The 16,991-nt window shown below is 41.6% G+C and overlaps 1 protein-coding gene across 2 annotated transcripts; it reads left to right on the forward strand.

The window, feature by feature from the left end:
• The first annotated feature begins 8,340 nt into the window (after window positions 1-8,340).
• Window positions 8,341-16,991, forward strand: ZNF619 (zinc finger protein 619). 2 transcript variants are annotated; one of them, XM_069473484.1, is made up of 4 exons: window positions 8,341-8,415; window positions 11,984-12,137; window positions 12,691-12,807; window positions 15,546-16,991. In XM_069473484.1, the coding sequence occupies exons 1-4, from the start codon at window positions 8,392-8,394 to the stop codon at window positions 16,958-16,960; spliced, it is 1,710 nt and encodes a 569-aa protein (XP_069329585.1). In that variant the 5' UTR covers window positions 8,341-8,391; the 3' UTR covers window positions 16,961-16,991. The 2 variants fall into 2 exon arrangements, with proteins under 2 accessions (XP_069329585.1, XP_069329586.1); XM_069473485.1 differs by lacking the exon at window positions 11,984-12,137.

Consider the following 16,991-nt stretch of genomic DNA (forward strand, 5'->3'; position numbering starts at 1 on the left):
GATCTATTTAAGTTTGTGAATTGAAAGCCTCTTCCTGAGGCTGGGGTTTGGGGGCAGACTGATAGGATTATTAGCATCGTTAGGGAATCCATTCCTTAATCTGACTCTGTCCAGACTTGGAGGTATAGTACAAGGCCATCACAAAGTTGTAACTGGTTAATATTTTTATGGGAAATCATTATGATTAGAATACCAAGTGACATTTTCCCTCCATAAATAGGTAAAATTCTAGCCTTTTTTAAAAAAACTACAAAACCCATAAAGGCATAAAGTTTCCAGCCTCTTGATGCTTAAGAATCTAGGATATTTTCTCATAAACTATAGGAGAACAAGACAAGTATATAAATTCGCAGGTTGAGCATCTCTAATCCGAGATGATCCAAAATCTGAAACTAAGCTCCAACATGATGCCACAAGTGGAACATTCCACATGTGACCTCATGGCAGGTTGAACACAAAATGCAGACACACAACATAATTTATTCAGTGTCTCCAAGGAAAAGAATAGTTAATTTCAGGTTTTGTATTTATAAAACAAATTTCATGCTTAGTTTTAGGTCCCATCCCCAGGGAAGTTATATATATGCAAATATTCCAAAATCCAAAATATTTTTGATCTGAAGCACTTGACATCTGTGTAGTAGGTGGGGTTTCTGATTCTCTGTCTCTACAAGATTTTAGTAATTTTGGACAGTTAAGGATCCTGGATGGACTTAAATACTATAAGGTTATATATACTTCATCTTGGAAATTTAGTGATACATTTAAAATGAAGCTCATTTTCTAAACAAGGTAGCTTCCAACCTCTACTGAAGTAAAGGACATGGCATGATAAGCAAGTGATAATGGTGTAATAGCTTCTATAATAGGGAAAATGTAAGTAATTTGGGATTACCTGTACTGTGGGGTGGGGAATTGTCTAGATTTATGGAATTTTCACCCGAGAGGAAGGTGGTGTTAAGGAAGGGGAAGGATGGTTATGAGATAGGAAATAAACCTGTTGATGTGGAGAACTGGCTGTAGGGGCCACAGTGAGGAAGCAAGTTAGTGGTTAGATCTTATGTAGGAGCATAGGAAGCCACTGATGGTTTTCTAATGGAGTGATAACCTCAGATCACTGAACTGTTGGACTGGATCTTACGGGATCAAGTCTGGGAAGGCTGGGCTTGGTGCTATGAAGTCTGGCAGTAGTCTAAGGAAGTGGTAGTGATGATACCATTTAGTTGGTCTTGATCATATATTAGGCTGGAGGGAAAGTAAAAACTGCTACTGATTGTTGGCTTGTACCTCTGGCTTTGGTTGTTGGAGAATATGAGGTAGGGTGTGAGTTTATCCAGGGGAGGTGAGTTAGATGCCATGCAGACTGGATATGCAAAGGTGCTGACAAGCTATGCTCTGATCTTGGCTCTACCTCTTCAAAGCTATGTGATTTAGGCACATTATCCCCAAAATCTAGTTTCCTCGTTTATGTGGTATGTTTCAGAGTAATTAATAAGTCATAATGTATAGCCCAGTGACTGGTTCGTGGTAAGAACGGTGATAATTAAAGACACAAGGAGAGGTTTCAGGACAGATTTAGAATTCCTAGATATATAGGTGGTCACTGATTGCCCAGGGGTACAGTGAGCAAGAAGAGATGAGTAGAGGGAAAGATTGGGAAGGGGTGGTGGGAGGTGGGAAATTGGGGATTGGGGGGGACATGGGAGCCAGGAAAAAAAAAGAGTTTTGCTTGAGATTGTCAAGGTGAGGGGAAGAGGGCAGTGGGGAAACCTTATATGGGGTTTGGATGTTTTGTTTTTATAAAGCTGGTGACTTGAGTATGTTTCTGGGAAAGGAGCTAATTGAAGGAGGGAAGTTTGGTCTTTGGAAAAGCAAAATGAGATGGAGTCTAGGGAAGAGGAGTAGGGATTAGCTTTAGAGGAAGAATGTCCTTTGCATGAGAATAAAAAGTAAGAAAAGGTGGGTTTAGATAATCTCTAGGTTTGCTGTCAGTAATTGAGGGTTTTCACTTTGATCTCTGAATTTCTCTGAAGTTAGCAAGGTTGTAACACTGAGAAGAAGGGATGAAGGAATGTAGGTTTGCAGAGATAAAGGTTTGTAATTGCTTGTGGAGGAAAGGGGAGAGCACTTATGTCAGATTGCCAGTGGTTTTGAGGGTCCTCTGGCTCCAGTCTGTGGGGTGCTCAGAGGATGAGAAAGCTTCAGGGTAGAAGCAGCATTCAAGCTGCACCTAGAACATAGTGCAATATGGAACAATGGAAGTTGGAAATTAATTCCAGTCTAAGGGACTTTTAGGAAAGTATTGAGGCATAAGATGCCTGAAAAGGAGTAGAAAGTAAAATTAATAAGGTGGGGCCATATGATAGATTTTTGAGCAAGGGAGTAATCATGAAGATCAGTCTAGCAGCATAGTCTGGATTGGATTGGAGGATAGGGAAGGAGATTGGAAAATTATTAAAATACCCAGGTACATAAAAGTCCACTTTGATTATAGAAAACCACACACTTCTCTAGTTAGCCTCATTAGAGAGGGAGGATGGCATAGGGAAAGAATACTGATTTCAAAGTCATAGCTGCGTTTAAATCCTGTCATTCATCCCCAAATGATACTTGTATTAATACCTTACGTGAACCTCATCTGAAAAATAAGGGCCCTAATACCTGCCTTATATCGTGGCAAGGATCAGATGAGTCAAACGAGATGCTTATGAAAGTGGGGTCTATATCTTCAACCTCTGACAGTTCTTTTCACACATTAAGTATTCAGTAATTTGGGTTGAAATTGTGTTGAGTTAAACTGGCTCTATAGACAAAATTAGGAAGTTAGTTTGGTTTTCAGGGAACCTCTACTAGCCTTTACTTCAGTAGCCTCTGATATTCAGGTAGTTGGCGTATCCTCTAATTCATGTTACTTCCCTTTCAGTTGTTGGGTCAAATACTATTTATCCTTTAGTACCTAAATTAAAGGTTACTTCATTCTACTAGTTAGCTGATTTTTTAAAAATCTGGACTAAGTTATGAATATGTATACATCATAATGAGATAGTTGAAAGTGAAGGACCCTTTGATTATTTCCACTTCCAATTTCAGTACCCTATGTAAAGGAAACCATTATGTACATCTTGCAGACACGTTAAAATGTAGTATATGTACATAAAAATAGTTTCATGGTTTGCTTATTTTAAGCAAATGTTATGCTCTACATATTCTGCAAATTGCTGTATTTTTCTTAATACATTCTGGAGATCTTGTCAAGTCCCTATGTTAGGGTTCTCAACCAATGGGATAAATGGATGAATTGGCTCACGAGATTATGAAGGCCCAGAAATCCCACAATCTGCCAGTCTGCAAAGTAAAGAAGTGGGAAAGCCGATGGGGTGATTCAGTTTGAGTTCAAAGGCCTGAGAACTGGGGGTGCCAATGGTGTAAGTCCTGATCTGAGTCCAAAGGCTCAAGAAACGAGCACCGTTGTCTGAGGGCAGAAGAAGATGGATGTGCCGGCTCAAGCAAATTCACACTACCTCCACCTTTTTATTCTGTTCAGACTCTCAATGAATTGGGTGATGCCCACCTGCATTGGTGAGGGTGATCTTTACTTAGTTTACCCATTCAAATGCTTATCTCTTTCAGGAACAGTCTCAGAGACTCCCAGAAATGCTTTACCAACTGTCTGAACATTCCTTAGCCCAGTCAAGTTGACACATAAAATTAACCATCACAACCCCTGTTAATGTACCTAATTCTTTTTGTCTTCATAATCACAGTATGAATGTTCAGGTGTTTATTATGAATGTTCATTTGACCTCTATTGGTAGACATTTAGAATGATGCCAATTTTTTTTCTATTTAAACAGTGATTCCATGAATATCTTTGAACATACCACCTTATGTTTATCTGGGGCACATTAACAGTGCACTTACAAGATTGAAGAATGGGTGTCTTTTTATCACTCCTTTAGTAGCCTCTACCAATTTAGACAGTGAATGAGGACTTTCCTGCCTGGCAGTCTTGAACTCTTGATAGTAGCTCTTAAATTTGTGCCAATCAATGTGTGAAAAGTAGTATCTTACTTTAACTTGCATTTTCCTTGCCTAAATGCCCTAGGTTTATGTTGTATTTAGATAGCCATTAAGTCAGGTCCTCTCTTAGAGTTATTTTAAGTGTTTTCCTTTGGTTTCCTTCCACATATTCTCTCTCAGATAAAATTTAGAATTAGCTTGTCAAGTTAAGTCCTATTGTGATTTTGAGATTGCACTGAATTTCTAGATGTGTTAGGTAGAACAAACATTCACCATCTTTGCTATACTAACTCTTCCATCCAGGAACATGGTATATCTCCAATTACTTGGGTAATCTGTGCTTTTCAGAATTTTAAAAATACGTATCTTGAGTTACTCCCAGCTATTTTGAACTAGAATCAAATAGCTAGTACCTTTTCTGATTGGACATTGATGGATGTAAGAGGGTTATGGGTTTTTGTATTAAACATCTTGTGTGTGTTCACACTGCTGAACTCTTTTATCATTCTAATAGAATTTTTTAGTTGATTTTCTTGGATTTTCTATGAGAATGATGATGAAAACAATTTCTCCATGATGGTATTATATGTCAGTAGGTAAAGAAAGCCTGAATAAAATAATAGGATTCTTAGATGTTTTAATGCACAAACATGCAACTCCTTTCCAATAGCTGTTTTGAAGATTTCCTTCCCTGATGAGTACCACACAGTGTTATCTCCCATATCTTCATGTCACAGGCCCTCAAGAGAAATCATGGAAAGGGCCTGTTTCATTTTATACTTCTGCATAAAACGTGTAACTGCAATGTGTTAAAGAATAGGAATGTAATTACCCAGCTTCCCCCTCCCCCCACTAGTGAAAATTTCTCCTTTTCTCTAGTGGATATTTTACCTTTTATAATGGTCTCGCTCTATCACACAGGCTGAGTGCAGTGGCCCGATCATAGCTCACTATGACCTCGAACTCCTGGGCTCAAATGATCTTCCAGCCTTGGCCTCCCAAAGTGCTGGGATTACAGGCATGATCCACTAAGCCAAGCCAGTGCTTTCTTTTATTGATTTTCTTGAATTATATTTTTTCAGATGTTAGTATTTTCATACCTGCTTTCATTTGTTAGCAGTTGTTTAGTAGAACTTTTCTACCCTTGTATTTTTAACTTTATCATTTTTTGCTTTTTGTGCATCCTTGTAAACAGCATGCAACTGTTTTTTTTTAATAAATGTTTAAATTTTTAAATATCAGTCTCTTCATATTAATGAAACTTATTTACATTACATTACTCCTATAATTGGACTTATTTTGATCATCTTTGTATTTTCCATTTGCCACCCTGTTTTGGTGTATTTCCCCCCCTCCGCTATATTTCTGTCTTTTGTTTCTTTAATTGATTTGGAAGTCACATACCGTCTATTTATATCATTCTATTGACCTATAAAACTAAACCAATATCTGTATCTTATACCCACCCTCACTGAGCAATATCTAAAGAGACAATACTTATTTAGGTTTAATAATATCTTCTACTGATATTTTGGCTTACCATTGCTTCCTGCATCCAACCTCTTCCTCTGGGATTTATTTTTTTGTTTATTTTCATAGACTGTATCCTCTAGTATTTCTTTCATTTAGCATTCACAAGTGATAGATTTTCTAAATTCTTGTCTGACAGTATTTTTACTTTTATCTTGACCTTATATCTGTGTGCTAGTTTGGTTCTTTAGAGTTCTTGATTTAAAATGGTTTCCCTTTAGAACTTTGAAGAGAATCCAGCAGTACCCTTACCTTCTCTTACTCTGGACTAAGCACTATTGGAAAATGAAGGGACAGGAACAAGAATTTGTGAATTCTCTGCTCCGGCAGACACATCTCATTTACTTTTCACAATATTCCTATTTTCACATGAAGCAGGCTAAGATAGGTGAAATAAGCTCATTCATTCAACAAATATTTGTGGTGTACCTACTGAAGGAGTTCTCCTAAAGGAACTGTCTTCATTTTTTGCTGTTATAATACCACAGACTGGGTAATTTATAAACAATAGAAGTTTATTTGGCTTGTGGTTCTGGGGGCTGGGAAGTCCAAGAGCATGGCACTAGCATCTGGTAAGGGCCTTCATGCTGAGTCATCCCATGGTAGAAGGTAGAATGATAAGTGAGCACTTGAGAGACAGAGAGAGGATGGGGCCAAATTCGTCATTTTTTTCAGGAACTCCCACAGTAACCCACTCGCTTGATAATGGCATTCATTCATTCATTCATTTATGAGAACAGAGCCTCATGGCCTAATCACCTCTTAGAGGCTCCACCTCTTAATATCCATGCGTTTTGGAGGGGACATTGAAACTATAGCATGAGCTTAGAGTCTACTGGGAAGAAAGACAGTAAAAAAGCAATGTCAGCAGTGCACTATTATAGGAGTAAGCATTGGGGGCCAGGAGACCATCATCTAGGAAGTCAGAAAGGACTTCTTTGAGGGACAGCTGTTCTCAAATCTTTCCCCCCCGCCACCTCCGGCATGTGCTTCTAGGTATATGTTCTCAAATCTGAAAGGTTTAGAGACAATATCTTAAAAAGCCAGATATTTCTGAAGGGTTTTAAAAAGCAGTGTCATGACCAGATTTGCATCTTAAGTCATCCTGGCTGCAGTGTGGAAGGAAGGATCGAAGGGGCTAGACTGGAGATCAGGGAAATGGTTAGGAAGCTATCTCAATAATCCAGAGCAGAAAAGATGCAGAGGAAGGAGTATCACAGATGACTGACTTGGTTGGTTGAATGCAAATCGGTGTGTTTCAGCAGGATGAGGGAACCCTGGAGGAGGAACAGGAAGGTGAGGGAAGGATAATGAGATTAGTTTGGAATATTTTGAATTTTAGGCTCTTGTGGAGTAGTTAAGCAGAAATAAACAATAGGTAGTTTGAAACACAGGTCTCTGGCTCGGAGCTATCTGCACAGTGCCTGGCCAATAGGAGGCACTATTGCCATGGTTGTTATTATATCTGGGCTAGAGAAAGAGATAAGGAAGTGTCTTACAGGAGAGTGGTGATGATACACAGGAATAATAACGTCAGCAATAATTTAGCATTTATTTTGACTTAGTTATGGTACAAAAACAGAAAATGTGTTTTACATGAATTGACTCAATCCACTTAATTTATAAATTCGAATCTATTACCATTCTCCACTGAGAAATTGAGGCACAATGAGACCCCAGACCCCATGTCTTAGGTCACAGTCCAGCAAATCAGCCATTAAGTGGGAGACAGGGGCTATAAATCCATCAGAAGGTTAAGTTACTGCTAGTAAACGCTACAGCCAGAATACAGAGCATAACAAGAATAATGTGGACTTTGTCCTTGAGGAATTTATCGCCTGTTGGAGTTCTAAGACATAAGCGAAAATAATTAATAAAAAACCAAGTGCAGAAGGGTCACGGGGAAGGGAGGGGTGGGAGTCTGGCTTGGGGAAAATCATAGAGAAGGGCCAGCCTCCAGACTTGCTAGAGAGGCGCTCGGGACCGCAGCCCGCTCGCGCTTCCGCCTTGGCTGCGGGCGCTCGGGGTGACTCCGGGTTCCCTGACCAGGCGTTCCCTGAGCCGGCTCCGTGTCCTAGAAGTCCGGCGTCGGGACCGCGCAGACGCCGTCCTAGGGGCCCACGTGGGCGACCAGAGCCCGAGCCCAGCTCCCTCCCTTCGGAGTCGCAATCGACCTTCCTGTGCCGAAGAGCTGGCCTGATATCCTGTCTGGCTCACGGTACTCAGGGCGGAGGGGCGGTGACTATATGGTCGCCTGCTTCCCTGGGTGGAGCTTTCAGATCCCGATCCGGGTCTCTGGTCAGCATTGCCCACTGGGACATTAAGCGTCTTACCCTTGTCACCTGGAGCTAGATCACCACTTGCATTTTGTCCTGCAGCCCGTGGTTGGTTCAAGAGTACCCGTTATCCTACTTTCTCTGTAGAGGCTCGTTTTGGGCCTTTGCCATGATCACTAGAAGCATTCAGCACAATCCACTTAGTAATGTATTTATAGTGGGGCAAAGGATTTTCTTAAAAGCCATGAATCCATTGCAGTTCTTGACTTTTGCTTCAGAGATACTCTTTCTAGGAATTTCCAGCTTCACCAGGCAGATCTATAGGAGAATGTACAAAGGTAGAATTTGCAGGATCCTATGAATCATGCAGAGGATGGTTGAGAACAGGCAAAGTGTCCTAAGAATATCTGTTTCCATTGATAGTGGCAGGAGACTGACAGGGGAAGAAGTGGAGAGTGTGGGAAACAGACGGTATCAATCTCATTGTGGTTCTCTCTCCTCTTAGCTCTGCAGGTTCTTGTTTTCCAAACAAGAGGGCAGTGCATGAAGCCAGGGGTCATCAGCCATGCTCCAGACAGTATGGTTCCAGGTGAGCAGAGCTTTCTTCCAGCTTTCCATATTCAGAACAGATATGAAAGGTCACTACAGGTTCAATAGCCTGACTTGGCCAGTCCTGTGCTTAGCTTTGCATCCATCAATAGAGTATGGCAAAGGAGTATGCTAGGGGCATTGATGAAGGAGAGTAGGTAAATTTGGGAGGATCGAGTTGGTTGGGAAAGAAAGAAAGAATTCCAGAAAGTGAGAATCTGCATCCATGAAAACTGAAATTGTGGTCCATAGATGAGCTGCTTCTGTATCACCAGGGGCTTGTTAGGCAGAATTTCAGGCCCCACTCCAGATCTCCTGAATCAGAATCTACATTTTTTACAAGATATGGGGAGTTAATCCGCAAGTTAAAATTTGAGGAGTGCTAGTCTGCCTCGCAGTATACAGAGGAAAGCCACTCTGAGATTTGACAGGCACTCCCAGGGGAGGAGTTTGCCCTGCAGACCACCCAGTTAGGATACAGTGAAGCCAAAACTGGGAGCATTTGGAAGGTGTGGATTGATGAGGGAGGTGTATCCTTGGAGGAACACTGAGTATGGATCTGAAGCTGGTGCCTTTAGCCCGTTGCAAAGATGGCAGCGTAAACTCTGTGAGAGCCCGTATCCTTTGTTGACACAAATTCATGCAGCGTTGAAAGCAGTGTCCCTCCAGAGTTTTGTGTGTGATAGTGGATGATTTCACTGGATTTTTCTCCATTGTCTTAGATCATGTAATGAGAAGCTGAGTGTATCATGTAGTGGACATATTATGTAATGAGAAAGCTCCATCCCAGAGATTTAAAAGCAATGTGTATGGACTCCTTTTTGTGGATATTGGATATTGGACCATCTACTTCTGTTTAAGCACTTCAGCCAAAATTAGTTCCTATAAGTCAGGAAATGTTTAAACATCTGTAGGGAGTAGGCTGCTCTCCTACTGCTTTGCCTGAGTACAGTAGTTACTTAGGATTAGGTTCTACTAAGAAAAATCCCAAGTGACAGTGGCTTAAACAAGGTAGAGCCTTCTCTCTCATGCAAAAGAAGTCTGTGAGAGTCAGTCCAGGGCTAGTGTAGCAGCTCCACTATTATCCTGCTCTCAGGCTCTTTTTGTCTTTCTGCTCTACCATCCTAGCACTGTCTCACATGCTCTAGGCCACTTTATGGTCCAAGGTGGCCACTTGATCTCCAGCCATCACGTGTACATTCCAGCTAGAAGAGGAGATGCCAGGACCTTTATTTTTTAGGAACCTTCCCAGAAGTCCCTGATAATATAATTGCATTTCATTGGCCTCACTTAGTTGCCAGGGCTTAGTGCAACCTCAAGTAAAATTAGGGTTCCATTATTAAGGAAGAAAAGGAATATATACACACACAGACAGATGCACATACCTGTTTGTCTTTGCTATAATTTCTATGAGGAATATTTGTCATTTAGAATCTTCTAGGAAATACCCCCAATCTTATCTGTGGTTGTAATAAGTGCTGAGATTTATATGACATCATGTGCCAGGTGACGTTTTAGTGATTTGTACATGTTAATTCATTTTATCCTTAAAAGAGCCCTATCAGATAGTTACTACTATTATCCCAGTTTTACAAATGGGGCAACTGAGGCACAAAAAGGTTAAGTATCTCATCTGGGGTCATATAGTTAATGAGTATCAGGGATGGCATTTGATCCTAGGGAGTCTGGCTCTAGAGCAGGGTTTTCAACCAAGGCGCTATTTCCTTTTCATGCCAGGTGATTCTTTGTTTTGGGTATACATTGTAGGATGTTCAGCAACATTTCTGGCCACTGTCTACTGGATACCAGTACCACTACCACCACCACAATGCTGCAGTTGTGGCAACTCCAGACATTGCCACATATCCCCTGGGGGACAAAATTACCCCCATATTGAGAACCACAGTTCTAAATGTCTATGCTATTTGTCACTATGCTGTGCTGCCTCTGTAACCTACTTCTAATACAGGGAAGCAACAGCCCCACCTAATAATGGAGAAGGAGTAAGTACAAGCAAAGGAGAGAAGCAGAGTGATCATGGATGGAGCAGGATATTGAGAAGCTAAATGTTTCAGGAAACAAGGAACCAAAGAATGCATTGATAATTAGAGAGTAGTCTCAGAGGTGTGGAGGGGTAAAGCATAATGTGAGGAAAGGTAAAGTCCATGTTCCCAGCTCTTGACTCTGAAGGAAGTAAGACAGAGTATTAACATTTGTGGTCAGTGAAATATCTATTCTGTACTGTCCAATAAAGTACCCCATAGCTACATGTGGCTATTTAAATTAAAATCAATTAAAATTAAAAATTGAGTTCCTCAGTCACACCAGCCATATATGAACTTCCTTGTCAATGTGTTATCTGATTTCTTTACTGTATAGTTACTGTTTTCCTTTTGCAACTAATAAGTAATGTATGGGAAGACATTTAAGGTCATGCAAATATCCTGCTTCTCATCCAAATTTCCTCCTAGATTTAGCATCCATTGATGATTTTTGCACAAACCAATCTTTACAATGATGACTGCAGACCTTCTAGTACTTCCAGAGTTATCTTTCTTCCACCCAGAAGAGACTAAGCACAAAGAGAAGTTTGCTAACATGATGAACTGGGATAGAGTACAGGGTGAGTCAGAGAGAAATGTTATAGGAGGACTAATTTACATAAAAGTGGTTTGTTCATTTTGAAGTTTTTGCTTCCTTGTACAACCCTGTAATAGATACTTAGGTAAAAAGGACTCCCCTTAGTCCATTTCAAGGTGCTTGATATTGCTGATTCCCCTCATCTGAAAAGGAGAATAATAATTCTTACTTCACAGATGTATATTTTGATTGAACAACTTGATGTAAAAGTAACTGACACGGGCACAAAGCCCTAAACAACCTATGATGGTTTCCTTCTTCCTTGAGAGGTTGGAGATGGTTTTAGTGGGAGGCAGAGAGAGATACACATGGTGAAGAGGACAGCACTGGCAAGTCTGGCAGAGCTTAGGTGATCAGGGGACAGATCTCGGCACAAAGATGGGACACTGCCATCCTGTCCCTGGAGTCAAGTGTGTTAGTAGATGAGGAAGTGACACTGTACATTGTCTTCAAGGGAGAACCAGCATTTTCTGATAAGGCAAGGTGGTAGAAAGAGGGAGAAATATCCAGAATGAATATCCCCCTGGAATCATTCCTATGTCTATAGGAGAAGATGTGGAGGAGGAAGACCAGAGAGAAGCTGAGTGGAAGGCCCTGACAGGTGCTTCAGGATGGATGGAGGCAGGTTGAAAGACAGGGACCTGCTGTGGTTGGTTTAGAAGCATGACAGAAAAATATACCTGGCTTGTGGGACCAGACATAGGTTGACATGAGAAGAGCAGGTGCTGGACTGTGTGCTTAAGATGATTAATATTGGAGCCCCAGAGGTGTGGACATGGAAAGTGGGAAAGTAGCTGACGGCTTCCCTTGACTAGGGTGCTATGTGGCTCTCTCCACCAGTACAAATCTTCCATGAGGCTCAGAGCCATGGATTCTATTAGATTTATCCCTTCCCTGGAATTCAGGCCCCTCCCTCTGCTCTTATGCAGGGCTTGAACAGGAACCTGTTGTGTCAGGAGCCAGTGACCTTTGAGGATGTGGCTGTGTACTTCACCCAGAATGAATGGGCCAGCCTGGACCCTGTGCAGAGGGCCCTGTACAGGGAGGTGATGCTGGAGAATTATGCAAATGCGGCTTCCTTGCGTAAGTCCTCCTTCCTCTTTGAAACTCAGCTCTGCCCTTAGGAGCTCCTAAATTCCTCCTTAGCAGCTCTGGGATCTCTAATAGCACCACAGGAATGATGTCCTTTGAGCTGAGCTCCCTAATCCCCAGTTTCAGGAGTATCTGGATGGAGAAAGGGCTGGGTTCGCTTTGGTTTTTAATAAGACCCCGCTCTTTTCTGATTCCTAGTGGGGACTCCACTGCAAGGGGCTTTCCTTTCGCCACAGAGAGAACCGAGAAGGTTCCTGGTACACCACCTCCAGTCTTCCAGTTCCCTAGAGGAGACCTTGGTCCCATCTCCTTTGTGTAAGAGTCTCCTAGGACCCCTATGTACATACTTCCAGTGACTGTGGAGCTTTCTGTCCTCCTAGAGGCCAGAATAAGCTTTGAGCCCTTCATTAGATTCCCCAGATTCTCCCCTTCATGACCTCACTTAGTCTCCCAGGATATCCACTTCTTTTTTTGCCTGACAAAGCAGAGGGAGGCCAGTGGTGACTCTCCTCAGCTTCCTGTTCGTTTTTGTTTTCTCCTCTAGCAGCATTTCCACTTCTCAAACCAGATCTGATTTTCCAGCTGGAGCAAGGAGAAGCACCATGGGGCCTGGATCCCTGGACGTCTGCTGGGGGAGAGGCCCTGAGAGGCGTGTACACAGGTGAGCAGGAGAACCTACCTTTCTTTCAATTATTTAACATGAAAGAGATTTTTCTCCTGTCATATAGCTGTTGGGGGGATGAAAACAGTCACTCTTATTCAGAGAAGTGTTGCTCACTAGAGCTTCAACCCCAAACTGAAAAAGACTAGTCCAGCCATTTTGTTTTCTGTCATTTTTCTTTGTAAAGCTAACGAGTTTCAAACTCTTGTGGTAAAAATAGGCTTCTGTTGGTCAACTTAGGTATATAAACACAATGTAGTAAGAACTTGTTTCTATAACATTTTTGTGTGTATGTATGTGTATATGAAATTGTACGGAGAGTAAAACTTTTCTGAATTCCTGAACACTAAATTATAAATTAGCTTTTGAAAGAAAGCTTGCTTATATATTGGGAATGAATGGTTTCCTTTTTTGAAAGATACTAAATTGAGGTAAATGTAAAGAACCATTCAGAGGTTTGGTTTATAGCCTTTCTCATTCAGTTGCCCTGTTCTCATACTCTCTCAATCCTTTATACTGTTCAGATCCTCTGGAAACCAAATGCTCCTTTCTGATTCCCTCCCAGTTATATCTTAACGCCTTTAAGTTGACTGCAGCACTTTAGGTCATCTTGATGAAGAGCCTTTCCCGGTAGCCTTCCTGCAGTTCTCTGTGTTTCCCTTTGCCACATCTGCATGTTGTCTATTTAGCTTGCCAAAGGCTTTAACCCAGCATTAATTCAATAGAACTTTCTATAGTATGGAATGTTAGATATCTGCACTGTTCAATATGGTAGGCATTAGCCATATGCGTGTGGCTAGTGCAACTGAGGAACTGAATTTTTAATTTTATTTCATTTAAATTAATTTAATTAATTGAAATTTAGATAGCCACATATGTAGCTAGTGGCCACATGTGACTATGCAGCCTTAAGTAATTAAAAGAACAACCTCAATCTGCCTCTTAGTTTCACATCAGTAAGTTTCAAACTCTGGTGTGCATCAGAATTACTTGTGAATACCTGTTAAAACACAGATAGCTAGGTGCCACCTCCAGAGATTCTATTTCAGTAGACTGGGGTGGGCCTGAGAATTTGCATTTCTAACAAGTTTCCAGATGATGCTGGTCCCGGGACCAAAATTTGAGACAACTGTTCTTGAGAATCTAGAGCTATGTTCCTTAAACTCTGGGTTGCAACTCACCTATGAGTTGTGATCAGCATTTTAAAAGTAGACTGCACCAGGCATAGTGGCTCATGCCTATAATCCCAGCATTTTGGAAGGCCAAGGTAGGAGGATCATTTGAGGCCAGGAGTTCGAGGCTAGCCTGGGCAACATAACAAGACCACATGCCTATAAAAAAAATAAAAAAAATTAGCCATATATGGTGGTATGCACCTGTAGTCCTAGCTACTTGGGAGGCGGAGGTAACAGGATTGCTTGAGCCCAGGAGTTCAAGACTGCAGTGAGCTATGATCATGCCACTGCACTCCAGCCCAGCAACAGAAGAAAACCCTGTCTCAAAAAAAAAAAAAAAAAATTAGACTGTACGAGGCATAAATAAAATAAACCAAAATAGTATAAAATCTATCATGAATGCATTACTCTGACTAAGGACAGTGTTTTGTGAAACTTATTTCTGTTTTAGTTGTGTGCTTGTGTAAGCAAGTCTGTACTAGATTAGGCTTTAAAATGTGTGTCATAGTCAACAAGGCTTGAGAAACACTAAGGTGGAAGTTTTACTTGTCAGACTGTTGGTGCTTGAAAAGGCAAAAAATCTTTCTATGTTGTAGTGCCACCAGAGAGAGCATGAGCTCCCCATCCTGCCCCAGTTGCCATCTCCAGTCTGGGCAGGGTTCTTGACCAGGCCTGTCTTTTCTTCTTTCAGATGTCAGTCTCCCAGAGGACAGCATTTGGGTTTTGAAATTGTGGCCTTCTTATGAACCCTTCATAACCAGCCCAGTGTTACAAACTATTTTCTCTTTAGTCAGGCTTGTGATAGAGTACATCTCTTTAAAAATGACAGAATATTGGATCAGATGTGGTGGTGCATGCCTGTAATGGCAGCACTTTAAGACCCTGAGGTGGGAGATTGCTTGAGCTCAGGAGTTTGAGACCAGCCAGGCAACATAGTAAAATTTCATCTCTACAATAAATAAATAAAATAAAATAGAAGTAATACCTGTGTCTTCCTCACAAGGTTTCTGTAGGAAGCAAATTAAGAATAAGATAGTGAATGTGAAAGCCCTTTGTAAACTTCAAATATAAGAGATACACAAAAAATAATTTTAAAAAATAAAAATGACAGAATAGTTTAAATTATTTTGACAGGTTTCCTGCCTTGATTGAGCCTTGGGATACACTATTGTAGACAGCATCTCCTAGCCCTCTGGATACCATGTGGTGCTCGAGTTGCCTATCCAGCTCTCTCTTCTTCAGTTACAGATCTCTTTCTTCACCTTCACCTCCCTCTGCTTGTTTTCATTGCTTCCCCTTCCTGGGATTTCTCCACCCCATCCCCATTTGCCTTTATCTATTTGCCTTAAGCAACAGCTTTTGCTGTCCTTACTGTTTTTGTCATCCTTATCGCATTGCTTACCTTTTCCTCCTCCAGTGTTTTTATTCTCTCTTTGGGGTACCATTAGGTAGCTATGTCTCTCTCCAGAAATACATGTATCTAGGCAAGCTGATACTGCTTGATCCCTTTTCCTTCTGGCATAAAGAATAAGGGACTCTTATGTTTTCTTTTTGTCATGCTAGGTGGTAAAACCAAGACTAAGAAGGAGGAACAAGCTTCGAAACTGAACATTTCTAAAGCATCAGAGTCTCACGGACTGCCAGTGAAGGGGCTGCTGATGGACAGTCCCCAGCACCCTCACTTCAAGGACAGGTTAGAGAAGTCACAGCTATATGACACAGAGAAGAAAACAAACTTAAAGAAAGGAGATTGCACTGATTTGACAGTCCAGGATCCTAAATCCTCCACTGTTAAAAGAGAGAGGATAGCCAGGAAATTGGAAGAAAGCAATAGTGTCAGCACACATCTCATTGCAAAGCAGGGCCTTCCTAGAGAACAGGTGTTTTATAAATGTGGTGAGTGCAGTAGTTACTACAACTCCCAATCAGACCTTCACCAGCATCAGAGAATTCATACTGATAAAAACCCCTACAAGTGCAAAGAATGTGGGAAAACCTTCAGATATAACTCAAAACTGTCACGGCATCAGAAAATTCACACTGGGGAAAAACCGTATTCGTGTGAGGAATGTGGGCAAGCCTTCAGTCAAAATTCCCACCTTCTTCAACATCAGAAACTCCATGGTGGAGAGAGGCCCTATGAGTGTACAGACTGTGGGAAAACCTTCAGCTACAATTCAAAACTGATTCGGCATCAGAGAATCCACACTGGGGAGAAGCCCTTTAAATGTAAGGAATGTGAGAAGGCATTCAGATGTCACTACGACTGCATCATCCACGAGCGAATTCACACTGGAGAGAAACCCTATGAATGTAAAGAGTGTGGGAAAAGTTTCAGTTCTAATTCAGTCCTGATTCAGCATCAGAGAATCCACACTGGGGAGAAACCTTATGAATGTAAAGAGTGTGGCAAGGCCTTCCGCCGCAGTTCGGTATTTCTTCAGCACCAGAGGTTCCACACTGGGGAAAAACTTCACAAGTGTAATGAATGTTGGAAAACTTTTAGTTGTAGCTCCCGCTTCATAGTGCATCAGAGAATCCACACTGGGGAGAGACCTTATGAATGCCAGGAGTGTGGGAAGACGTTCAATCAGAAAATTACCCTGGTTCAGCATCAGCGAGTTCACACAGGGGAGAAACCTTATGAATGTAAGGAGTGTGGGAAAGCCTTCAAATGGAGTGCAAGTTTCATTCAGCATCAGAAATTGCATACCAGGAAGAAACTTGTCCAAGTTACAGGGCCATCTGCAGTTAAGCCCCAGTGCCCCTCTGCAGTGCTCTCCACTCTGCCTCCCCAGAGTGCGTGCTCTGCCTCAGCCCCACCAGAGCCTCCCCCGTCTTCTCCACATGCCCAACTGTTTTCTCCCTCTGTGCCTTTCTTCCTGCTGCTCTCTTCACCTGAAATGGCCAGCTCTTTACCCGTCCAAATAGGACATTTCTTTCAGGATCTTGCTTCATCTGTCAAGTCATCTCCTTAGAGTCTGAATCTTTTGTCTCACTCTCCGTGAG

The sequence above is a fragment of the Eulemur rufifrons genome, chromosome 7 (assembly GCF_041146395.1).
Source record: "Eulemur rufifrons isolate Redbay chromosome 7, OSU_ERuf_1, whole genome shotgun sequence".
NCBI classification, from domain to species: domain Eukaryota; kingdom Metazoa; phylum Chordata; class Mammalia; order Primates; family Lemuridae; genus Eulemur; species Eulemur rufifrons.

Bases quoted from the DNA above. Each gene is read 5' to 3' on its own strand.
- ZNF619 (XM_069473484.1), top strand. From the start codon at position 8,392: ATGCTCCAGACAGTATGGTTCCAG. The intron at 8,416-11,983 runs GTGAGCAGAGCT...GCTCTTATGCAG, and splicing joins TCCAGACAGTATGGTTCCAG to GGCTTGAACAGGAACCTGTT. The intron at 12,138-12,690 runs GTAAGTCCTCCT...TTTCTCCTCTAG, and splicing joins TGCAAATGCGGCTTCCTTGC to CAGCATTTCCACTTCTCAAA.